The 26,657-nt window shown below is 47.3% G+C and overlaps 1 protein-coding gene across 1 annotated transcript in view; it reads right to left on the reverse strand.

Moving 5' to 3' along the window:
* Positions 1-26,657, reverse strand: part of col8a2 (collagen, type VIII, alpha 2) — a 55,397-nt gene that overhangs the window by 9,782 nt on the left and 18,958 nt on the right. Inside the window, exon 3 of the mRNA XM_056298973.1 lies at positions 2,601-2,792. Coding sequence (XP_056154948.1) covers positions 2,601-2,751 — 151 coding nt within the window. The 5' untranslated portion in view covers positions 2,752-2,792. The remainder of the gene's footprint in view (positions 1-2,600; positions 2,793-26,657) is intronic.

The raw sequence follows: 26,657 nt of genomic DNA on the forward strand, positions 1-26,657 counted from the left end.
ACAACTGTTGGGCAATGTTCAACCAGGTCTAGACTTACTTCGGGAGGCCCTGTGGTGTAATTTCTATCTGCTATGTGTGTAACGCCAGACAGCCACTCATACAGAATGGAGGCTTTCTGAGATTCCCCTGAAAGAATCGCCCATAGCCGGGATGTGCCGCTTTCATCCCTTTCCCTTCTGTTTTCATCCCCAAGCTGGTTTTTCAAACGAGCCCGATGTGCTGTATTGACTAATACCGGACACATACCCTCCATTGTGTGTGACACTAGAGTTAAGAATGAGTCCAACGCCCATTCATGAAGACACACAACAGAACACTGCATCCTCTTTCGAGATTTATATCTCCGAGGAGATTTTATTCGTGTTATTAGTCCTGTGCTTAAATCTTCTTGTTATAACCTTTATTAGGCGGATTTGAACAAATACACTTCGCATGTTATGACAACCTGCCTGTCTGCTACGCAAACATCATGAGACTTAATTAGATTTTGGAGACGGTAATTTAAGCTGGCTAACGGCTATCAGATAACCTCCGAAGAGAGAGTTCAGATGATATTACTTCAGATATTTTACTTTCTGCACTTGGCAGATCTGTACTGGATTAAAATTGTGGATGCTATTAGTAACAATTACAATCACAGGACTGACCCCAGTTAAACAAATCCAGTTCAAGCTGGGCTTTGGAATGGGCTGTACGAAACGCACAATTTCATTATGTTGGTGTCCCATGATTTTATTTTTTTCTTTTATTTCCCCGTGTGAATAAATCAGCGGTGATTTGACGATAATGAATTTATCCATTGAGCACTTTCTAGTTTACAAAGCTCAAACTAAAAAGCCTTTATCTAAGAAATGAAAAAGAACAATGTAGAAGCAGCAATGAGGTGGTGATAGAAGAATTAGAAAAAATAAAAAGTAAAAGGGAAAAATAAAAACATGAGGAACAGACAGTGTTAACGAATTAGTTTTCAGGGGTGATGTAAAAGGTGATGGTGAAGCTAATGTGGACCCCTCAGATTCCCAAACCAACGGTCCAATTACCGTTCATCCTGAGTCTAACCTCTCTAACGATGCGAAGTGCCTGATTGGAAGACCTCCTGCTGCATCTTATAGGTTACTGATGATGGATGTGGTTATATCCATCCAACCGAAAAACAACACAGACTGGAGAGGAACTTAAACTGACACATCTGACAGAGTTGGAGAAAGACCAGCACTTCAGTTTAGACTTGCACTTGTACACACATTTAAATCACAGCCAGGTGGAATTGTGATGCAAGGGGTAATTGCTGTTCTGATCATTTCAATTTTGACCAAATGCAAAGTTTTTGTTTCTGCTTGTTGATAGGGACAGAACATTCACAGACTTGATAGGGACACCAACGGGCCAGAGCCTTTCCTTTTTCCTCCTTCTAAACCAATACACACTCCTTCACCCCGTTTATCCTCGACTGTTAGCACGTTAGCATCTCGCCCTGACCCTGAAGCTATTTTGCTGCACACGGAGAGCAAAAAGGCACATCATAATAGCATGCGTAAGCCGTTACTGAGAGCCGAGGGCTCGATGAATAAGGGAGCGGCTATGCAGAGTTAAATCAAGGTAAATTATTTCAAAACACTGTCATTGCCTCCTCTGATCTAACACTCTTGGGGCAGTATGGCTCAGGAGGTAGAGCGGGTCGTCTAGTAATTGGAAGGTCCCTGGTTCGATCCTTGGCTCTTCCAGAGAGCATGCCGAAGTGTCCTTGAGCAAGACACTGAACCCCTAACTGCTCCTGATGAGCAGGTCGGCGCCTTGCATGGCAGCCTTCGTCATCAGTGTATGAATGTGAGGCATACACTATTAATGTCTTTATGTGTGCTCAATAATCCAGGTAAGAAAATCCTCGTTTGAACGGGGAGTCAAGGACGCTGTCTATGTAAGGAGGGAACGACCATCCCTGAACCGGGGGGGGGGGGGGGCTAAGAGTACATCTGTCACCATCTTACAATGCTGTGATAGCAACTATTCCCTAATCTTCTGTGAATCGGCGGAGCGCGTCGGTGAGAGAGATCACTCTGATTGGCTGTTCAGCTTAGCGAATCAGTGCAGAACGCGCATGCTAGTTGGCCATGGGCTGTAGTCTTTGCAGTGTGTTCAAGTGCTACTTTTTGGCAAAGACCGCAGGCGACATGAGGCGACACAACAGTCGGTCTTCATCGCCGCTAGTCGGTTTGGTGTGTCTGGGCACTTAGACTGAAGAGGTCACTTAGAGGAGTGATGAAACGTTTCTGTCAATAAACGTGCCCAGATGAACTGATTCAACCTTTTCTGAATACACTGTGAAGCACTTTGAGTGGTCGGTAGACTAGAAAAGCGCTGTATAAATGCAGTCCATTTACTCTACCCCTACTTGTCTGTGACATTAAGGTAGCTCATCTTCATGGCCCTTTGAACATCCTTATGGCATATACTTTGTCAACATGAAGACTACGAAACACAGTTGTTAAGCACAAGCAGTCAGCCAATGGTGATTGACACACACACACACACACACACACACACACACACACACACACACACACACACACACACACACACATACACACACACTGCTCACCAATGTAATGTCCTTTGCCCTCTCGGAAGGGAGGTCCGATGGGCCCTTTCATCATGGGCTGCATGTACTTCATCTGGGGCATAGGGGGGTATCCTCCGGCCAGGGCACGACCCCCCAGCATCAGTAGCACGCAGACAGGAGCCAGCAGCATGGTAGTCAGCCTCTCAGGCTCCAGACGTCACACACAAAGAACTGGATCAAACAGCAGAATATGAGAGAAAAAGGGAAAAAAATACAATCAAATTAGAGCTGGACAAGATTTTAACATCCTTTGTCTTGGATTTGGGCTTTTGGTTTTTTTCCCTACAAAATATAAACACTCAATTCGAAGAATAATAGCATTTCATCAGTCGTAAAACAGCAATATCAGCTATGTTTTTGTATTGACACATGAGAGTATTAAGGGGTGTGAGCCAGGGCAGGGTTTCTGTGTGCACCGAGTATAACTTTTCAGATCCAAAATACATGCCCTAACAAAACGTGTGTGCATGTAAGTAATACAAGTGCGTGCCCATTAATAGATGTCTGTTTGTTTATGTAAAACTTTGGCCTATTCAATTGCCCCCTGCCGTCAATAAGGGCTGCTCAGGTACCCAGCACCTAAGCATGCAGTTGGCTGGGCTAGTGTGTGACTGAGACAACTGTCAGATACTGTGACAGGTGGACCTGTGTTGACTTTAATGCACTGCAGGAAGAAATTATCACTTCATGCACTGCCAAATATTCATTTGAATATTTATTCAGCCTTGGTAAGTTGCAAGCAGGAAACCACAGGTGGATTGTGTGTGTGTGTGTATGTGTCAGTTGGACTGACTTGCGCTAACTGCTGAAATGAGGTGTGAAAATGGAGCAATTTCTTCTCAAACGGCTCTTTTCAACTCCACGTTGAGTGACGGCTGTCAGGATCCCCCTCGCGTTAACGTGTGATGCAACATGTGATCCCCGGGCTCAACCTGTTCCCTTTCAAAGTGACAAGTTTCTCCTATATTGAGCAGGGAGACTGAGGCAAGGAGAACAATGGTGCTCAGATGAATGATTCCATTTCCTCCACAACAACGCCCGAGGAGCGAGGGCCCTCTCTGACTCAATCTGTACTTCCTGTCAAAGGGTATTTCCATTCAAAGGTAGTGCAGTCTTAATACTGAGGAGGCAACACACAAGGACTTTTCTCATTTAAGAAGAAGAGAAAGCCACTTTATTTGACATTGTATTCTTACATTGAATTCTCGAAATGAATTAGTTCTCTGCATTTAACCCATCATCTTATTGTATAGGAGCAGTGGGCAGCTGCAGCGTCTGGGGACCAACTCCAGTTCTTCTTAATTCATACTATTCACAGGGGCACAGGCAGGAGTATTAACCCTAACATGCATGTCTTTTTCCCCCCTTTTTCTCCCCAATTGTATCCAGCCAATTACCCCACTCTTCTGAACCACCATCCTGGTCGCTACCCCCCCCCCCCTCTGCTGATCCAGGGAGGTGCTGCAGACTACCACATGCCTCCTCCGATACATGTGGCGTCGCCAGCCGCTTCTTTTCACCTGACAGTGTGGAGTTTCACCAGGGGGACGTAGCACATGGGAGGATCATGCTATTCCCCCCAGTTCCCCCTCCACACCACACAGGCATCCTGACCAACCAGAGAAGGCGCTAGTGCAGTGGCCAGGACACATACCCACATCCTGCTTCCCACCCGCAAACATGGCAAATTGTGTCTGTAGGGACACCCGACCAAGCCGGAGGTAACACGGGGATTCGATCCGGTGATCCCCGTGTTGGTAGGCAACAGACTAGACTGCCATGCTACCCGGGTGACCCATGCATTTCTTTTTGATGGTGGGAGGAAACCGGAGCATCTGGAGGAAACTCACGCAGACACGGGGAGAACATGCAAACTCCACACAGAAAGGACCTGGGATGGCCTGGGGTTCGAACCCAGGACCTTCTTGCTGTGAGGCAACAGTGCTAACCACTGGGGCACCGTGCTTCCCACAAGCAACTACAAAAGCGTGCATGATTTGGATTTGGGTGCATTAGCTGTAGCCCTAAATAACGGCAGCAAAATTCTCAACTGAAAGATCTCAACTGAAAGATCTCAACTGAAAGATCACTATTTGAGCACAGCGTTCATACCACACTTGTAATACAGTATTAGCAGAGGTAAAAAAAAAAGAGAGGGCTATCTTAACAAGGAACAAGCAGAGAAAAAGTGGAGAAGACACAGAAGACACTTTATTTGTAGTCCAGAAGATTCCACATCGGGCTAACCAAATAGGACACTAAAGAATCACAATGGAGTAGAGAAACACTCCATCATTCTTCTGGCAATCAACCCCTATTACTTGGAGCCAATGTGGGACCGAGAGAGTAATAACGCAACTCAAAGTGCCACTTCCCAGGGCCAAAGGGGAGGAGGCTTGGACATTGATAAGTATACCCACTCAGCATGCTTCTTCCTCGGGTGCTCTCGGCTGCCAGTTCGCCCAAACAATTTAGTCACAGACATCTGCCATCTCAATACATCACCTCTCGCACTTTCGAGCCATGTCCAGCTGGAGCCTCTTTACGAGCTAGCATAGCCTCCCTTGTTTCCACACTCATTCAGAGCCACCTGACAATAATTATTCATAGTCCTTGTTCCTTCGTTTGTTTTACAAGACCAATCCTCTTATTGCTGCCCTTTTGTCCTTTTTAACAATTTCCCCTCTGTGCAATGTTGGAGGAGAACGCTCACCTTTGGGCCGGCATCGTGACAGTCTATTGACGCACGGCCAATTTCAGCTCTGATATGTTGCATCACAGGTTAGTTTCTGAATCGTACCGCTGGAGGACACAGACTACGTTTATCTGGCCACGGGTCATAATCGTACCGGGGGTACGATTCTGTTCACGTCCACGCTGAGCTGTTGGGAAGTAGAAAGCAAGCGCGGGCATTTATCCTTAAATAGTTTGTGAAAAGGTAACAGCTATTACAAGCTATTACGCTGCTATTCCATTATTTGACATTACTTGCGTTTTTAACATGTTTTGACGTTTTGTAATTTGAAAATTACATCAAATTACATGCTGGGACTAATTTGCTCCAGGAGTTGGGAGTAAACTATGGATTCAAACTACGCCTGGACTCACACATAAGGTGCGCTCATTGCCACCATGTGTGTGGAGACTGGGTCTGTTTTGCAGCTCTGCTTTTGCCGTCGTCTGAGGTTGTTTTGTACTAGTGAGCACATATTTTGGCGGTCAAATTCTTGTTTTACAGCCATTTACCAATGTGTTTCTCGAAGCCCCAAGTGAGTTTTTTGTAATTAGTCACGTCTGTGTGAGTCTATCCGTGCATGTGTGTATATATATTTGGATGGGTGTGCATGTTTCTGTGTGCATGTGTGTGTGTGTGTGTGTGTGTGTGTGTGTGTGTGTGTGTGTATACGCCTTCTCATGGTGCTATGCGTCTATGGAATCTGTGTCAGCAACGACCAAAAAAAATTTTTTTTCTACTAAATGCTCGCACTACATACATGAAAGCCAAAGCTCAATCCAGGAAAAATATGATAATATAAATGGAGAGAGAGAGTTAAGAGTGAGACAGACGGAGAGCCAAAGAGAGAAAGGGCGGCACTGGTAGCCCAGTGTTTGATCATTGGCCGACTTGCTGGCTGGCTGGCTGGCAGCAGAGCTGGTTGGTGGGTCTGTGGTTTTGAGGTGGTTATAATTTAGATGGCGGTTCTGAGGACCGGAGCGACACACACACACACACACACACACACACACACACACACACACACACACACACACACACACACACGCAGGCACACACACATACACACTCAGAAGCCTGAAGTCCAAGGACCTCTGCACAATGTGTTTATCAAATGGTTTTTGTTGAACCATCTCTGCAGACAGTTAAAAAGTCTCACGCAATCCCGTCTGGCTGGCCACGATGCTGGCTGCTGCCGGACCGACACACATCACACACACACACACACACACACACACACACACACACACACACACACACACACACACACAGACACAAGAACCACATGAGGAAACAAAAACACAGCGTTGTTATGCACACACACACAGATGTATACCTCTGGTAATTTTTTATGCAAGCTGTATTAAAAATACTGCAACTTGTTAATTTCTCCCATGACACCATTCAAAAAAGGGTACAACATAGCACTGAATTTAAGTGCAAGAGAGAGAGAGAAAGAGAGAGGCAGAGGGGAGAGAGAGAGAGAGAAAGAGAGGGAGAGATAGAGAGGGAGAGAAGGGGGGAAGAGAGGGAGAGCGGGGGGGAGGGAGAGAGAGAAAGAGAGAGGCAGAGGGGGAGAGAGAGAGAGAAAGAGAGAGAGGTAGGGGAAGAGAGAAAGAGAGAGGGGGGAGAGAGAGAGGGAGAGGGAGAGAGAGAGGGAGAGGGGGGAGAGAGGGAGAGAGACAAAGAGAGAGGCAGAGGGGGAGCGAGGGGGAGGGGAGAGAGAGAAAGAGAGAGGGAGGGAGGGAGAGAGAGAGAGGCAGGGGGAGAGAGAAAGAGAGAGGGGAGAGCAATAGAGAGGGAGAGGGAGAGAGAGAAAGAGAGAGAGGCAGAGGGGGGAGAGAGAGAAAGCGAGAGAGAGAAAGAGAGAGAGGCAGGGGGAGATAGAAAAAGAGAGAGGGGAGAGCAATAGAGAGGGAGAGGGAGAGAGAGAAAGAGAGAGGCAGAGGGGGGAGAGAGAGAAAGAGAGAGGGCGAGAGAGAGAGAAAGAGAGAGAGGCAGGGGGAGATAGAAAAAGAGAGAGGGGAGAGCGATAGAGAGGGAGCGGGAGAGAGAGAGGGAGATAGAAAAAGAGAGAGGGGAGAGCGATAGAGAGGGAGCGGGAGAGAGAGAGAGAGAGAGAGAGAGAGAGCGAAAAGCTAAAGGTGAATCAAAGCCTCCCCCAGTTGTTAAACATGGTCAGCGTCCAAAGTTACAGGGAAAATACCTTGTCTGGCAGAGCAGCGCCGCTCCATATAAAACTAATTTAAGAGAGAAAAACAGCAGTATTACAGTAACAGCTCTAAAAATACAAGTCGGACCAGAAAATTTGTTTTTTAGCAAGAAAGAAGAAATTATGGTGATGGATCCATGCAGCGAAGAGAAACAGGCGAGTCCAAGGCATTTCAGTAGTCTTGTGTTCCCACCTTGTGTTCTCACGCCGACAGCTGTCACATAGCGAAAATGCTGCGTAACATCGACCTCAAACACAAAGACACACGTTGGCAAGCACGCAGAATATGCATATACAGGCAGCCCACTCTTAATACATTCACATTTCGGTTTCCCACACACCTCACAATTTTATCTCAAAACCACCTGGTAAACTGAGTCGCGGACGCGGGCCAAACGTCGCTTGCGGTCGACGCCTTCTCCAACAAGTGTTGGATGCCATTTAAACAGCGCAGATATGCTAAACTGAGAAGGCTCCAGGCAGCCAAGGCAGACTCGACGGTCTCCAAACCCTCAACTCAGCAACATCTCAAGTGGCGTGCCCAGACAGTCAGAAGAGACACAGACACCGCGGCGTAGTGTGAGCCAAGCAGACACTTCCCTAAGTACTCCGTCTACCCCGTAATGAAATCAGCAGCACCGGGGAGGTGAGGTCTAAGGTACTGCCTCTGCTCCCCCCCCCCCCTTAACCGTGCACGTGTGGCATTTCCTAAACCACGCGCCACAAAAGAGCTCGGGTAGGGCGAGTGGGAGGGTTTTATTTTTGTTGTTGTCGAGCTCCTTGAGCCAAGGGTGTCATTATCCAACCACCCCGCACCGTATAACGCCACCTTAGCCATATATGAAAAACACTGAACGGTCGTACCCGCAAAGTGAGGTCACAATCCCACCCTGGTTTGCGAGCGCATAGTTGTGCGAGAAGAGCGGTCGCCGTGCCTAATCCCTAACTGCAAACTGTTGCTGGTTAATCCATTTCATGCAAACCTCAGCTACGACCATAACCATAGCCATAACCACAACCATAACCACGACCACAGCCGTCCTCTGGCGGGGGTCACTGGGAGTATCGCTTACACAGAGCCGAGCAAACAAACGCCTCCACCGTCGTCTGCAGATCCTGACGCGTTGACCGCCACGAGAGTGGATGACACGCGCAAAAAAAACAATTTCAGCGCGAGTGTCTTCCATTACTTGGCGGGCTCTAATTACTTTACATCACCTTGGATGCATGTCCATAGATAATGCAGCCTTTCACACCCAGCAGACTAGACTTTTCCCCGATTCCGCCGGAAGTTCACCGTATAAGAGCAGCGCACCTACTACACGCGTCATACAGTATAAGCGGAGGGACGAGCGAGGAGGGATAACTGTAAAAAGGGAAAAAGGGAGAGAGAAAATGGAGGTTACTCGGAGGACATTCGATGCAGTCAGGAGGAAAGACTCCGCAGCGGGCTCGCCAAATAAGACACAAGAGAATCATGACATAGCCGGGGGCACACTACATCATGTCTCACGCAAACAAATAAATTCAAAAGAAAAATAACAGCCGCGGCCTCACGAGGCGCAGTTGTGGCGCATTCTTTAGCGGAGACATACAAGGGAAACGTCATTTTCCCGGATCTGAATGGAAAAAGCAGGCACCTGCAGACATCAAGCAAACTATTCGAACATACACAAACACATACACTCCTCTTACTTAAACATCTGTCTCAGACAACACAGAGGCCCATTGACCATTGACCTGTGTGCATGCTTTGTTCCACACATGCATGAGAGAGAGAGAGAGAGAGAGAGAGAGAGAGAGAGAGAGAGAGAGAGAGAGACAGAGAGAGAGAGAGAGAGAGAGAGAGAGAGAGAGAGAGAGAGAGAGAGAGAGAGAGAGACAGAGAGAGACAGAGAGACAGAGAGAGACAGAGAGAGAGAGACAGAGAGGGGTTGATGGAGGGAGGGAGAGAGTGAGTGTAGCAATTACCGAGGGGCTGGAGGCACACAGCGTTTATTGAGACTGAGGGTGTGCGTCAAGGGGAGAGGAAATTGAGCATGTGGGATTTTATTTGGAGAATCACCTTTTTCTGAATGAGGTAACCCTTCTCTCAGCCTGAGTGGCACTCGGGCCTTAACCACCTTCTGGCACCGGCTCACGGCATATCGCCCCGAGCTGCGGCCGGAGCTAGCGGTGGCCTGCGTTACCCGACCTTGTTTGTGTGTATAATCACTCATGGATGACGGCGTGCTCCCTGGGGGGAAACACTATGGCCATTCACGTAGTGTGTATCTGTACATGTGCTTGCATGCATGGATGGATGGATGTGTGTATATGCCCGCGTTGGCATTTGTGTGCACATAGAAGTTGCTATGTAATTAACAGGTGTATCTGCTATGATTCACAGTAGGTTCACACTTTAACGATGGTAGCATGAGCTGTCATCAAGTGGAAAGTGTAACGAAGGCTTCGTTAATTTGCCTCCCTCTCTCGTGCCAAGTGTGCGTTTCCCAGGAAAATATTGGCTCTAGCGGTAGACTGTAAAAGAGATCCCCGACTCTCCCCAGCCTCACCCCCTGCTGGCTCCCATTTTTAACAGAATCATTAGTGATAAATGATCCCGCTAATGCTGTCGGGAATCTGCCGAGGCGTGAAGCAAGCTGTTTACACTTCTGGGATAGGAACATGGTACACACGTGTACCAGCGTGTGCGCGCACACACACACACACACACACAACACACACACACACACACACACACAGACACACACACACACACACACACACACACACACACACACACACACACGCCAACTGTTCCATCCATTACTCCACCTCCAGGGGTTGTACCTGTGGCATTTATTTTTCTATATGTGCTTCAGTGTGTTTGTGTGTCAAGTAACAGGAGTTAAAAAGTGTGAGAAAGCTGCACTGATAGCCACCAGGGGCCACAGAGAAGAGACTAGAACGAGACGGAAAAACTGCATGAGAAAGAAAGGGGGGGGGGACAAAGAATGAGAGGCAGACAGACAGATCTTAGAGCATCTTTTTCTCCTTATCCCTCCCACATTACTGTGAGGGAAGACACTGACAAACAGACATCATCCATCTTCCCTGTCCTACTTATGCGGACATATCTGCTCTGCAGATACCACAGAGACGGCAAGGAGTTAAATGTCTCAGCCGACGAGCTGACTATTTCGCCACTAAGTGACACTCAAATGAGTTAATCGGCTGGTAAATTGCCACGTGATGTCACAGGGCAGTTAATATGGCGGCGGCCTGAACAGCAGGAGGAGAACTGGCCAGGTCACACAAACAAAGAGGACAGAGTACACCAACTGAATGCAACTGCTTTGGCAAAAAATGAGAACAGTTTACTTGTTAGCTGCTAATTCTACACGGTTACCTTTAAAATCAACAAGAATAAAGCCGCCTAAAACAGCACCCACTGCTGGCGACACCAGACAAAAATGAAGAAAAGAAGAAAGCCACTTTATTTTGTCATTGTATTGCAACAACGAATTTGTTCTCTGGATTTAACCCATCCTATTGTATAGGAGCAGTGGGCAGCTGCAGTGCCCGGAGACCAACTCCAGTTCTTTCCATTGCCTTGCTCAGGGGCACAGACAAGAGTATGAGCCCTAACATGCATGTCTTTTTGATGATGGGAGGAAACCAGAGCACCCAGAGGAAACCCACGCAGACACGGGGAGAACATGCAAACTCCACACAGAAAGGGCCTGGGACGGCCTGGGTTCGAACCCAGGACCTTCTTGCTGTGAGGCAACAGTGCTAACCACTGGGCCACTGTCAAGCTAAAAACAGCGATTTCACCTTTTTCAAAACACAGGTGACGTACCTCCGCTTTGTCTTAGTAGGGTAAACAGCGGTTCTCCCCTGTGCCCACAGTGTTGAAAAAGCCAACTTTCTGTCATCATCAATTCCGTCTATGTTCTCTTATTTTGTTTTGTATCACAGCGTATAACACAACAAAGATGCCGTCACTGACATATCTATGTTTTTGTTGTCATATGACAACAAATGCATGCAGATGCACACCTTTAAAAAAAGTGATTTGATCGATGGTCACAAAATGCTAACTGGCTAACCAAGGCTAACGTTAATATCAGGGATGTTTGCATTTTGTGACCCTCGAGGAGGAAGTGAGGAAGACAGCTTGGTAGGTATGAGGGGTGTGAAGAACGGGGAGGTAATGACTTCATCAATAGATAGCAGGTTTAATACCCAGAGACACTGATCTGAGCCCAGACGCATACTATGGGCGGCATAGTGGCCCAGTGGTTAGCACTGTTGCCTCACAGCAAGAAGGTCCTGGGTTCGAATCCCAGGTCCTTTCTCCCCCCCGCCCCCTTTTTTTCTCCCCAATTGTATCTGGCCAATTACCCCACTCTTCCGAGCTGTCCCAGTCGCTGATCCGGGGAGGGCTGCAGACTACTACATGCCTCCGCCGATACATGTGGAGACACCAGCCGCTTCTTTTCACCTGACAGTGATGAGTTTCGCCAGGGGGGCGTAGCACATGGGGAGGATCACGCTACTCCCTCTAGTTCCCCCTGCCCCCTGAACAGGCTCCCGAGCGGACCAGAGGAGGCGCTAGTGCAGCGACCAGGACGCATACCCACAGCCTGCTTCCCACCCGCAGACACGTCAAATTTTGTCTATAGGGACGCCCAACCAAGCCGGGGGTAACACGGGGATTCGAACCGATGAGCCCCATGTTGGTATGCAACAGAATAGACCACTACGCTACCCAGACACTTGTCCCAGGTCCTTTCTGTGTGGAGTTTGCATGTTTTCCTTGTGTCTGTGTGGGTTTCCTCCAGGTGCTCTGGTTTCCTGCCACCATCAAAAAGACATGCATGTTAGTGTTAATACCCCTGTTTGTGCCCCTGACCAAGCCAATGGAAAGAAGAACTGGAGTTGGTCCCCGGGTGCTGCAGCTGCCCACTGCTCCTACACAATAGGATGGGTTAAATGCAGAGAAAAAAAAATCATTATAACCTGTATAATGAAAAAAATAAAGTGGCTTTCTTTCTTTCTTTCTAATAGCAAATCAGGAATCAGGAACACTTTGTCATTTCACGTCATGCACTTGCGTACATGAAATGAAATGAAATGCCATTTCCTACAGCCCACGGCACTACAACACAAAGATAAAAACACATCCAGAAACCACAACACACATACCCAAACTAACACATACAAAAAAGAAAAAAAATCACTGTCCAAGGGAATGAACGCCAGCCAGGATGACTGTCGGAACCGCCGGTCTGCATGGGTTAGCAGTTAGCTTAGCCCGCCCCGCTTCTGTGTCCTGTCAGACCGCGTTCAGCGTTTCATCCTCGGGCGCAGCTCTAGGCAGGGGCCGTGGTCCCCGGGCCCACCGGATGAAGCAGACCAAGTTCTACCAGCCCATCCAGCGCCAGCTCCCCCAGCCAGACACCCTTGACACACATTTCCGCACTCCTCACGACAACATCAAAAACACCAGTCAACGCCAGGTGAGGCCGCCGCCAGACCGCCCTCGGTGTTATCGGAACTGCCGGTCTGCATGGGCTAGCAGTTAGCTTAGCTTGCCCCGCTCTCTCAGCCGATCCAGTGCCAGCTCTCCCAGCCATCAAGCGAAGATTTGATGGGATGATGATCGAACGTGCAGACATGTGTAACTGTGTGTAAGTGTGTAAGAACCGCATGCATGTTCAATAGAACATAGGTTGGGAACCCACACACACCCTCAGGGTCTGGCAACTCTTGCTTATCCTTTAACCCAGAGCACAAGCAGTTAGGGGCCATCGAAAGTGCCGTTAACACCAGCATGTTAGCCAGTCTGACCTGTGTTATCTACTCACATCCTGTCACCTCGTCTCTCCGAGCATGGAGTCATAGTCGGTCTCATGTTCAGTGGGAAAGGTAAAGCAGAAAAAGCAAAAAGGAGAAGAGAGAGAAAAAGGGAAAAAGACTGAACGGCCAAAAAGTGTTTCAAAGTAAGACCTGCCCATAAAAGAGGTAGAGCGGAATTGAGAGCGAAAGAGTGAGAGACTTTGTGGGCAGAGCGACAGAGCTGCTACACCTTTCCGAGTGACCCATCGGTGCACCTAAACCCAATCTGAGCGGCTCAGTAGGTAATCGAGAGGAAAGAGTAAAAAAAAAATTATAATAATAATAATCCCATGAAATATCCCATCTTTAAATAGAGTGAAAAGCACACTACCACACACACACACACACACACACACACACACACACTCAAAAACTGACATGGTTGGCTTCCTGTCAGTTACTTGAAATATGTACACAACGGATATGGTACGCCATTCAAAAATTGAGAAATCACAACAAGGATACAGATTATATATATAAGGATATTTAACCAAGGACGGGAATGTGAGCTAATGGGCACCCTCAAGAGTTCACAGCAGCATAGCCTCACCTCAACAGGGAAACTTCTAGGACACCCGGTAATATAATCCCCCGTAAATCTGAATGACCACTGTCTGCCTCATAGGTCTCGACTGGCAAACTCAGCTCTTTTCTCTCCCTCTCCGATTCCTCTTATTCTCTCCTCCTTAAGCCTCTCCCTCTCCGCACAGCACATTGCTGGTGTGAATACTTTTATTGTATGCTGCCAAGACCTGACCAAGCAAGGCTTGTTTTTTTTCTCTTTCCACCGTTTCAGTGTGTAAAGACCACAAGCACTGACAAATACTCTTCTCTCTGTTATCCCATGTAAAAATATATCAGGGCAAAAGCCAAAAGGGTGTCCTCTCAGGATGGACAGGTGAATGCAGGGCTGCACGGGGCTTACACGGGGTGGCCTAGGTGGGTCTGTGTTGTGTCTTCCCACACACTAACCGCGTTTTGGTCCAAGTGTTGTTGTTTTTGTTTTGTTTTTTTTATGCAATTTTTGTCATTTCGAATTAAAAAGGCTTGATGGAATCAGCAAATATCGAATAAAACTTATGAAATTTGCATAAAAGTTTATCACTCAGGCATCCGGGTGGCATGGCGGTCTATTCCGTTGCCTACCAAACACGGGGATCGCTGGTTCGAATCCCCATGTTATCTCCAGCTTGGTCAGGCGTCCCTACAGACACAGTTGGCCGTGTCTGCAGGTGGGAAGCCGGATGTGGGTATGTGTCCTGGTCGCTGCACTAGCACGTCCTCTGGTCGGTTGGGGCGCCTGTTCGGGGGGGAGGGGGAACTGGGGGGAATAGCGTGAGCCTCCCATGCACTGCATCCCTCCTGGGAAACTCCTCACTGTAGGGCAGGGGTCCCCAATTACGTTTCATAGCGGGCCACTTTTAAAACCACGGGCCACTCAACCTCCAGCAGCATGTTGTTCGTTAGTTTGTTTTGGTGTCGATACGTTGCAGGTATTATAATTTAAACAGATATTTTTCATCTATTTTTCGATATATTACTAGTCTTACTTTTACTAAGTAAATTTTTTTTTTTTGGTAGGGAAATAAAAAAAATCTTCCTTCTGGCATTTCTCCAAAAATTCTCGCGGACCATAAATCAACCCATCACGGGCCTGACGTGGCCCGCGGGCCGCCTATTGGGGACCCCTGCTGTAGGGTGAAAAGCGGCTGGCGACATGTGGTAGTCTGCAGCACCTCCCCGGATTAGCAGAGGGGGTGGAGCAGCGACCGGGACAGCTTGGAAGCGTGGGGTGATTGGCTAACTACAATTGTGAGAAAAGGGGAGGGGGTTATTCACTTGCTTGAGGTGGACAAACTTATTCCTCAATAGAAAGAAATGCAAAGGAGATGTGTTTTGTAGAAATTGAGATAAATAAATTTGAATAGAGTTCAATCACACAATCGGCTGCTTTTTCTGTCTTATCCGGGCCACCTTTCTCCTCGTGGGTGTGGATGTATGGAAATATGACGCAGGACACGCAGGCTCGCATCCAGGGTTTTTTATTCACTCAAACAGATCTGATGGAAACGCCCCTTAATTCGCATGATTCATTTTGGGACATTTGATTATTCACTTGAAATTGATTTGAAAGTTGGATGGAAACATAACTACTGTTGCCCTGTTCTCTCTAGGCGGGTGGTTTTCCTTCCGCCAACATATACAAGTACGCTCCTCCGACATGCGGGCCAGGCAACACAGGCAAAAGTAAAGAAAAGGAGACCAATTGTTGCACAAATGGGTGAATTTATTGTCCATAGTGAGCTTGGGAATCGGTGTTAAGTGCAAGCTGCATGTAGTTTTGCAAGAGGGCTCTGTTATCTGACTGACTTTGTGTTTCCTGACCGTGTTTCAACATATTCATGTTGGTAGTTCGTCCAAAGGCAAAGCTGACTGGCAGCTAGCCGGTCCGTATGGAGCGAGCTCGTGGGTTGATTTAGGATTCGGAGATCTGAAGGTGTGAAATGTTCCCCGGCACCGAAACAAGGACACTCAAACTGGAATAATCGCCAGCCATCTATTGTTCCTTTCTTTTTTCGCCAGGTTTGGAAATTTTGCCAAACCACACATTTCTGGCATTGGCCCGCAGAGGGGAAATCATCTTTTTAACGCTCCATCGTTCTTTCAGCCTTGGTAATTTTTACACACGGTTTACTTTATTTAAATGTGTTTTAGCTGCATATTGTGTATGCAGGGCACCACTGTAAAAGAGAGCAGGTACTCAGATTGGGTTTTCCTGAACGCGTAAAGGCTGTATGATAGTCCGCCTCTCGTCAGTTTCTATGAAAGGATCCCAAAGTTTGACAACCCATCAAAACACTAAGCTAATGTGGATCACGGATCACACCATCAGGCTATTCATGGATGGAGGGAGACAGAAACTCGTGCCGGGGGGGGTTGGGGGGATGGAGAAAGTGTGTGTGAGAGAGAGAGAGAAAGAGAGAGATGAGGAAAGGAATGAGGCAATAAGTTCCCTTCTGACAGTAAATGAAATGGAGGCAATGGAAGGGGAGAAAGAGCGAGCAAGAAGGCATGAAGGAGACACAAAGTCATTATGACAGGCGGGAAGGGAAGCAGAGATGGAGTCGCGAAATGAAAGGGGGGCAGAGAGTAAAAGCTTTAGTTCTTGATCTTCCTCTTGACCCACATCAGATGTGTGCCCCGCCAATCATCTCATAGCTTCACACAGCTTTGTGCAGACACACACATGCGCACACACACACATGCATACACACACACATGCATACACACACATGCACACACACACACACACACACACACACACACACACACACACACACACACACACACACACACACACACATGCAGATATGCCAGTTGGCAGTGAAAGACAGAGAGAGGCCGACTTTTTTGTGTGTGTTTCAAATGGGGATAGGGGGAGGAAGAACGAGAGGTAGAGAGGAGAAGATTATAATTTAATAAGGGGCAGGAAATCTTGGTCAAATCCCCCTGAAGGAGCTGAAATGCCTCCGTGCTGGAGGCGATGGGACTGAGCTCTATCTGAATGGGCTTCTCTGGCATAGGCAGCAGGGCAGACAACCGAGCCAGCAGACAAACAGACCAGGAAGCGAGAAATCCCACCGTACCATGGTTCGCAACCATGCTCCTATAATGAAATACCAGGCCCTACGATTTGCAAAAAAAACCCCAAGCATCAGTCATACGTGGCCTCTGCTGATGTGCTCCCGGTTCACATCATCGAGCTGCACGGTTGGTTGAAGAGGGAAACGAACCTCCTGATTATGCTTCATGACCATAACAGCGATGAGTCTTCCCAGCTAGCGGAGAGGGAAGGAGGGAGCTCTTCCCGTCTACACACTGCACTGATGCACAGGATATAGGAGTCAGTATATATGTTGTATATATATCGTCTCTCTCAGGCCCACGTGAAGTTGGCGGGACATCTTGTGACTAAAGCTCTTGTATATCAGGCTGACATAAGCTGATGGCTTGTGAACTCTCGCAGCCCTTGGCTAAATCTCAGTGTTGTCGACGGGTATTGATGAGAAACATATTTCTCCGTCTCTCGTAGTGTGCAGGGTGAGGAAGAACAGCCTGTGTGTGGGCGGTATAGGATTTTGCAGTGTGCATGTGTGTGTAGTGTGTGTGTGTTTGTGTGTCTGTGACGCCGTCTACCTCTCTGTCTGCTGAGAGTGTGTATGGGAACGGAGCTTGTAATGTAACTGTGTGTGTGTGTGTGTGTGTGTGTGTGTGTGTGTGTGTGTGTGTGTGTGTGTGCTTGTGAGTTTTTTATATAATGCATAGCACAGTCTGCAAGAAGGGATTACTTAGTGTACACAGCCCACCTCCGGGGCACTAGGTCACATGTTGAAAGCTACTTTTTAACAGTAAGACCCCCACCCCTGTGCCTCTCTCCTACTACCTCATCCTTTCTTTTTTTTCTTCTTCTTTCTATCCCTCTTCTTTTTTTGCTTCTTCTTTCCTTTTCCCAACTGGAGAAATTTTCCAAATCCCTCTTTACTCAGAAATCACTTGTTCCCCAGTCTTCCATTTCTTTTTTTTTTTTTTGGTAGATGGAAAATGCATGGAACTTGTGTTGAGGACCATTAACTGTTCATTAGACCCGGGTTGATTGATCACTAACTGAAAACACGGCTGACCCCAGCTGGATGTGCTAGACTCCAGACCTAACCAGCAGAAGAGAAACACGCACATTTCAGAGGGCTGTGTGCCATGTTTAAAACACACACTGTCTCTCTCTCACACACACACACACACACACACATACATACACCACACACACAAGCATGCACGCTACTTAGACCACCAGCACACAGCATACAGCTCCTCTGACTGTGGTCCTTGCTAGAGCCCACCCCACCCATCAGGATCAATGCTAGTCTTTATTAGCTGCTGGCTCAGAGCGCTGGCTGTGTAAGAGGACCCAGCAAACCCTGGCCTCACACCTCTCAAAACCACCAGCTCATACTGGGCTGTATAAACATGGCTCTGTGCGCGTGCGTGTGTGTGTGTGTCTGTGTGTGTCTGTGTGTGTCTGTGTGTGTCTGTGTGTGTCTGTGTGTGTGTGTTTATGCAAGAGTGCGTGTATCTCTCCATTATATGTACAAGTTACTCAAAGCCACAACATGGCAAGATGAGGAGCGGCAGTATAACAGATTGAGAAGAAATAAAGTCCAAGACGAGCGTGGCGAGGGACGAGGATCCATGACGAAAATGGGGGATTGGATGGGAGGCAGGGACAATGTGACAAACTACTGTTGTTGGAGCTAAGACGCAATAGAAGAAAACAGACTGGGTAGCAGATGAAAAAAGGCTGCCCTAACCACAGAAACAGAGCAGCCACACAGCGTCGACATAACCAACACACTGTCGTTGCCAGACCCCGTAGATATTCTCCAAACGGTCCTGCAAAATTTTCCAAACAATTTCTTTCAGGCTTGGTGGACCGGCAGCGCAGCAACCATGGGATTTGTACAATTGAATTGTTACATCGACACTGTCAAACTCAGGCCTCTTTTCGAGGATGAACTGCAGAAAAGAGAGACACTGTCTGTGGCTGTGTGTGTGATTTTGTGACGACGGCGTGCACCCGTGAGAGCTTGTAAAACAGAGTGGTGTGTCCCCATTGGAGCAGTGTGTTGTGGGCCCATGCCAGGTCCTATGTCGGCTTTTAAGACACACCGGGGACCAACTAAGTTAAGGCCAGACGATATGGAAAGCTGTGGTGGGTATCAGACACAGGGAAGGGAAAACATCTACTTCACACTAATGGATGTCAGATTTGGTTTGCAATGTTGTGCAAGTGGGTCTCAGGTAAGCAAGCACATATATCTGTGTAAATTCACATTTAGTCATGTGCATAAAGAAGCATGTATGTTTTCACTACACACACACACACACACACACACACACACACACACACACACACAAACGGAAACCATCTGGTAAGCACAGTACAAACCCCTCAATGACACGGTGTCTGAAAATTGTGCCACTGGTTGAGCTGTGATCACAGCCTAAACTTTATGGCTTTCAAATCAGGGACTTACCGAACGGTCCCGAGGCTTCTGGGTCTTTTTTTTGGTGGATTTTTTCGCCTTTTTCTCCCCAGTTGTACCTGGCCAATCGCCCCGCTCTCTGATCCGTCCCTGTCGCTGCTCCCCCGCCCCCATGCTGATCCGGGGAAGGCTGCAGACTATCACATGTCTCCTCCAATACATGTGGGGTCGCCAGCCGCTTCTTTTCACCTGACAGTGAGGAGTTTCACCAGGGGGACGTAGCGCGTGGGAGGATCACGTCATTCCCACTCCCCCCTGGACAGGCGCCCCAGCCGAGGAGGCGCTGGTGCAGCGACCAGGATACATACCCACATCCAGCTTCCCACCCGCAGACATGGCCAATTGTGTCTGTAGGGATGCCCGACCAAGCCGGAGGTAACACGGGGATTCGAACCAGCGATCCCCGTGTTGGTAGGCAATGGAATAGACCGCCATGCTGCCCGGATGCCCAGCTTCCGGTTCTTTCTTCCTAGCACCTGACAACTGATGATACCATCAGTGGCGGTGTTACAAACGTACACACAACACTAGAGCACACTTCCTTAATGAAAGGCTACAGAAGGCTACAGGTCGGGTTGATTAAATTCCGACCAGCGCCTAAACCTGGCAACATAATCCCAACGAACCTTCCAAAGGAAAATGGAAAACAAAAGGAACTTGGCGTTCTGAAAACAGCAACAGTCACACTTCTCATTAATGTGTCTAAAATCACATTATGATTTAGAGTCATTTGATGGAGTGTGCCTGATTTGTAACAGAAGAATAATTGGGTGTGCTGTTGCCCAATTTGTTCTATGGTCCAACTCGGCTCCATTTGTCAAAGAAGTGAGGGAGACTGAGACGCCCAGGTTTTGCCAGGAGCATTGCGTGTTGTCTAAATAATTATCATGTGCAGCGAAAAAAGAAAATCAAGCAGCGGCTTAAAAGACGCCACACATCAGCAGTCAGCCATGACAGAGTCCCAGTCATCGGCAATCTAATGGCTTTGCTTTTTACATATTAATGGCTGCTTCACAGCTTGAATTGGCACACGCATTGGATTTCAAAGCGGCTAATGTTACAGCATGGCCTCGGACAATGGCGGTTTAGTCCAAACTGGCGCCGTTATTCTGTTCCTGTGTCGCTGGCTTTCTTGCGCCACGCAACGTTATTCTGTTGTTCATTTCCCCTTCTGTGCATTTGGCAACGCAACGACCGAAGGCAAGAAGGGAAACACCATCATAGTGGTGTAACTTCATCCCACACACTGCCACCGCGGCCGTTCTGGCTGCCTCACGCATCGCTCATGTCCTGCGTGGCTGGTGTTCATCATGTCAGCTTAAGCAGGAGTGCAGGTGAACGAGAAAATCCACCGCATCCATCAAGGTCCTGGAGAGACAGCGAGAGAGACCTGAGAAGAGACTGCAGATGTTTAGAAAGGGAAGGACGAGCGGTGGGAGCAGGACCCGGGGGGTGGAGAAGAGGGATAAATCTGCTAAGGCCTGGAGCAGGACAAGGAAAGCGTGCCTCATAGATATGGAGGTTAAATTCAATATTTCCTCCTTGAGAAGTTATGATGCCTACCCCCTCCTTTGCTCTCTTTTCTCTCTCTCTCCTCTCTCTCTCTCTCTCTTCTCTCTCTCTCTCTCTCTCTCTCTCTCTCTCTCTCTCTCTCTCTCCGACTGTATCACCTTCTGTCCTCCCCTGAGTCCTGTCCGCACATCTTCTAGTTGTTCACCGCTCTCTTGACATTAATTGCAACTTCGGGCCTCATCGCACCGTACTCCCAGTTCAGGTTCACCTCCGTATGATGGATTGCATTTCATCAAGGCTCCTTTTATATTAAAACCCAGATCCGTTCATTCCTCTCCGTCTCTTATCTCCATGGCCCAGTCATCAGGAGTGATCAGAGAGAGACAATGGAATGTTCCAGATGCTCCGAGATGAGAAAAAAAACGACAAAGATCAAAAGGTGGCAGCGCTCGCGAACCAAGTCCATGTCGCCACGGGACGAGTTCCCAGGGGACCAAACACACGCTGTGTAGGAAGCCAAAGGTACTGAGTGGTCTTTTTATATACACACGGCCGTACATGACCTGCGAAAATGGCGAGACGAGTCCTTCACACAACCCACACCGACCGCATCATACCGAATTACCCTAAATTGTAAATAATACCATCTAATTTAGTGAAACGGACGAGGAATTATTTGCACATCTGCTGCAGTGCGAACACAACAGAATCTTGGTGAATTTATGGGAATGGACTGTAAAAGTGTTTGGTCTGTTCCCCCAAATGTCGAAGCCGCTGAAGCTGAGGGCTGTAAAAGAGACGGGGGGGGGGGGGAGTAAAAAAAGATGGCCTTTACTGACGACAAACGTTTTAAATAATTATATTGGGCTAAACAAATTTTATTCCCTCCTTCACCTGTTCCATGGAATTCCTGCAACGATGCCAGTGACCAATAAAACACGGTATTTAACCTCCGAGAGGCTAGACGGAATAATGGCCCTCTCATTACGCATTTTTGGACCAAATGCTTTAAATAGGCGGAAATAAAGGAGCCCTGAAAAAATTGTTTGTCCTTTTTCTTGCGCTTGGGGATCTGTGCACAGTCCTTCAGTCAGATCATATCAATCCAACGAGCGTGGCGGGGGCGCATGTATCCCAACGGTCTGTTGGACGCTGATTTTTAGGATCAGATATTTGTTTATCTGGGACCTGGCAGCCAGCTAAAGGTGACATTCTTGAGAGTCTGGAGTTAGTTTTAGATTGATGGGCCCCTCGCTTAAATAATCACCAGACCCAAAGAAGGCTGATGTAGCGTCTTTGTCTCCGCTTGGCAGCCGGAGAGGATGGGAGGAGTGGTGGGAGGAATATGAGAGTCAGAGAGGAATAAAACTGATACCACAGACATGAGAATGAGACACCATCCTTGGACGGCGGTCGAGAAAAGGGGATGGGTGCAGTGGATCGAGGACAGAGGAGGCTAGACTCGTTTGAAAAGAGTCTGTCCAAAACAGATAAATCAAAACCGAGACCCCAGCGTGCCATTATAGACACCTCAACCTACATATGTTCCTCCCACCAACAAAAGAAAGGACAAAAAAAACAAAAACAAGCCAATACCTCATCGTGTTTTCCACACTTCAGATGTTTCAGTGAGGTAGGAGTTTTACAACATTTCCTGCAAAGAGGGCATCGTTGAACTACATCAGGTTAAAGGTTTAGCCCTCTACATGAGTGACCTTTGACTCTCAAGCACAGCAAACCCCCTGGGTGTCATCAGTTTACCATCTTACACACAGCAGCTCAGAGGGGCCAACGCTAGCAAAGCAGAGGTGGTAAGGTGTGTCTCTGAGTAATCAGTCACTCCTTCCAAGTGGACAAAACCGCGATGAGGGCGGGAGTCGCTGTGGTGTTTATACTCCAAACAAACCCAAATGAGCCGTCCTGCCCGAAAAGGGGAAGGGAGAGGGATGAAGAGAGCGAAGGAGTAGCGCGAATCAAGTGGGTGTTGAGAGGCTCATCCACTAAGTGAGTTTACAAGATGTTAGCAGCCAAATCGTTGTGAAGTGAAGCGAGAGGCGGTAATAAAGTCGGACTACCTGGGACAGTGACGCAATTTAGTTAGACTATAATCCATGAACGACTGTTTAAGTGGGATTATAAGTGAAGAAATTTGTCATAAGAACACGCCCGAGTTAATAATCTGTCAAATATTGCATTTTACATCAACACACCATCTTCTCTAGATGTTTTGGTGGCACCTGGAAATGATTAAACCAATCCTCTAATCTATCTGATTTCCAAAGTGAATTCTATTCTATTCTTAGGGACATACCCTTCTTAATGATCTGTCAATATTATATTTAGCTATATTTCCTAGGTTAAACACCTGATGTTTTGATGGCTCCTGAAAATGATTAAACCAGCATCCCTCTAACCTATATGATGTCTAAAGTGAATTGTCTTCTCTTCCATTCTACGTATTTGTGAACTTGGGGAAAATGTCACAGTCCAGATCTACATAGCAGACATGTAACAGTGTGCCCTCGCAGCTGTCATCTGCACTGTAATTAAAGGACTTAAATGGCTTCCACAGAACAAACATCGTTAAGAGTTACTTCCAACAACTGACACAGTGACTTAACAGCAAAAAGAGAGAGAGAGCGAGAGAGAGAGCGAGAGAGACAGAGAAAGAGACTGAGGGAGAGAGAGCGCGAGAGAGACAGAGAAAGAGACTGAGGGAGAAAGTGCGAGAGAGAGACAGAGAAAGACTGGAAGAAAGAGAGAGAGAAAGAGAGAAAGAGAGAGAGACAGAGAAAGAGACTGAGGGAGCGAGACAGAGAAAGAGACTGAGGGAGAAAGTGAGAGAGAGAGACAGAGAAAGACTGGGAGAAAGAGCAAGAGTGAGAGAGAGAGAGAGAGAGAGAGAGAGAGAGAGAGAGAGAGAGAGAGAGAGAGAGAGAGAGAGAGAGAGAGAGAGAGAGAGAGAGCGGGCTGCCTGGGTTCTATGGATGACACAGTGCAGGCCACCGCAGGAAACCTCAGCTCCTTCATTCACTGCGGTTTGAGAACATAAAAGGCACCACACTGTTTGATCTCCAGACTTGAATACATCTCACAACTTCACAAAAAGATAGAAATAAAAGAAAAACAAAAGAGAAACAGCCTTGGAAACCATCGTCCCCAATTATTCCCCGCTCCAAGACCAGCCCCCCTTCCCTTCCCTAATAAATCTCGGTTCAACCCCTCCATTCCACCCGCATTAGGCATCCCGCCTTCGGTAACAAAGTGAAGACTGTGAAGACGTCTGGCGGAGGAGCAGGGGCGTGTTTAGGACAGACAAGCCAGGTGGTTGACCGATGGTCATAGTTAGGACATGACATGTTACAAGGAGTTATTGCTCTCATAATGTCCATTGTCAGCTTTGTTATAGTGACTGAGGTCGGCTGGGAAGTGAAAACACATAAACAACAGTAGGCGTAGGGGGGAGAGAGAAAAGAAAAAAAACGATTCAGTGCAAAATCGTGAGACTAAACCGTGACAATTTCAATTTAATAAGCATATTTCCGCTGGATCGCAATGTTAAAGCACAGTGAACAGATGCTGTGAAGAGGTTAGATGTAATAATTTCCACATCTCTGAATGTCTGAATTTGAATTGTTGGAATGTTTACACAGGGAGGCATACTCGTGTTTCAAGATTTTTGTAACACACGGGGACTTAAAATCAACGCATTTTGTACTGCATTTTCTTTGGATTATGGAGACACGTTGCGATATTTGAAAAATGGCAATATGTATGAAATTGGCACCAAAATATTGTTGTGATATCAAATCAGGAGGTAGGCCTACTTGCCTATTTCCAGTCCGAAACAACACCGCTAGACTTCCAGTCTTCCCACCTTGATTTTTGTAAGACACAATATGAACTTTGGGTAAATTTTATTATCATTATACATCACTTTGTTCCTTGTGTTGTGGTGTCTACGGGTCATATCTGGAAGGGAGCCTTTTGTGGAGGAATGCGACTCTATCACACCATAACACAAGCAGTCGTTCATCCTTCCTTCAAGAGATTAGCCAACTTTCCATCCCCTAGTCTGTCCTCATGAACTAACATCTGTCAAGCGGCCAACTACCTGTCAGTCAAATGTCTGGACTTGCACCACATCTCCATTTCATCACATCCCACTGGTCACACTCCGCGCCCCACCGTGACCCTGGAGATGTGACCGATTACAAAGCACATCTGACTAAAGAGAAGCTCGAACCCGGTGAAGTCACTTCCTCCAACTGTTATTTCTCCTCATTGGTCTGTATCTGTCAAGCCTTTCCCACATGCAGAGAGGGAGATTATCTCGAGCCAAATGCTACTCAAAAGACAAGCACGTGTTTTTGAGTTAAACCGAGGAGATGTAAAAGAGTGGAGCCTGTGCACAATGTTTAAACTGTAATCTTTTTTCCTTTCTGAGCATTCTTTTTTTTTGCCATTTATTGTCACCTCGTATCTTCATTGAGTGTCCTCAGCACATGTTAACCGTCCAGCTGGCGGTTGAACCTGAACTGTCTGTCATTCCATAATGTGGTCGGCGTTCCCGTTCCCACTAAAGGATTGCTGTCAGTGGCTTCGCCTTAATCGGAGATGGGAATTTTAATAGCGGGCTCATAAACATACCACCACTCCTTAGACAAGACACCTAAATACAGAGTTATGAAGGAAATACATCCTAATGGTTAGCCGCTAAGGGGGAAAAAACAGTCTTGTGACACTCCTATCAACAGTTTGCGGGTTATGTCATATTTCTTCACACATTAACCCCTCTTCAACTTAAAAATGTTCCTCCCATTTCTTCATTTTTACATTAGCTTTAGCACAGTTCTATGCCAAGAGTATGCAAAAGGGATGCGATTGCCTGAGGGACATGAGAGCAACTGCAACTATTGTCATCATTGACGTCACAGAAAGAGGAGCTGTCGGTGGGTGGTTGGGGGGGTTGTGCATTGGTGCAAAGCCTCAACCCATTCTTTAATGGTAGCCAGACCATTTCCATACCACATTTTGGCTTTATATTCCCAATGACCTCACGTAACCTAAAAAAAGCCCATGTCCGCATCTCATCAGTGGAAGATGTGGGCTTTTCAGAAACACGGTACAAGGAATATTGATGCTCGAGCATTTGTAATTTGCCCCACATGTAGACGAATGCTGACAGCATTGATCTGAGTACATTTTTTTTTCAGTTGCTGCTATTCAATCGAGCATTCAGGTCAAGACAATCTGGTTGTCTTCTTGTCAAGTGCCTGCATCCATAGGTAGGTCTTCCTATGTCTGCAGCACATGGAGTTGTGTGTATGGCAAACAGCGAGACAGGACGCAGGGCTGAGGCTGGAGTCTCTGCTAGAGCAATTATCTTGTTCCTTAAACCTGCCGTTTAATGGAAATCCTTGGGCTTCGCCAACCTACACGCTTGCCTTTAGGTATGAACCTCCAAACCGGTTTCTCTCCCCCCTCTTCCCTCTCTTTCTCCCTCTCGCGCCCTGCAAAATATTTTCATAGGAGATCTGACTTCACTCGCTCGCTATTAGTTCCACAGGTGTGGAGAAAGAAACTCTATT

This window comes from Lampris incognitus, chromosome 18 (genome assembly GCF_029633865.1).
Source record: "Lampris incognitus isolate fLamInc1 chromosome 18, fLamInc1.hap2, whole genome shotgun sequence".
Taxonomy (NCBI): Eukaryota; Metazoa; Chordata; class Actinopteri; order Lampriformes; family Lampridae; genus Lampris; species Lampris incognitus.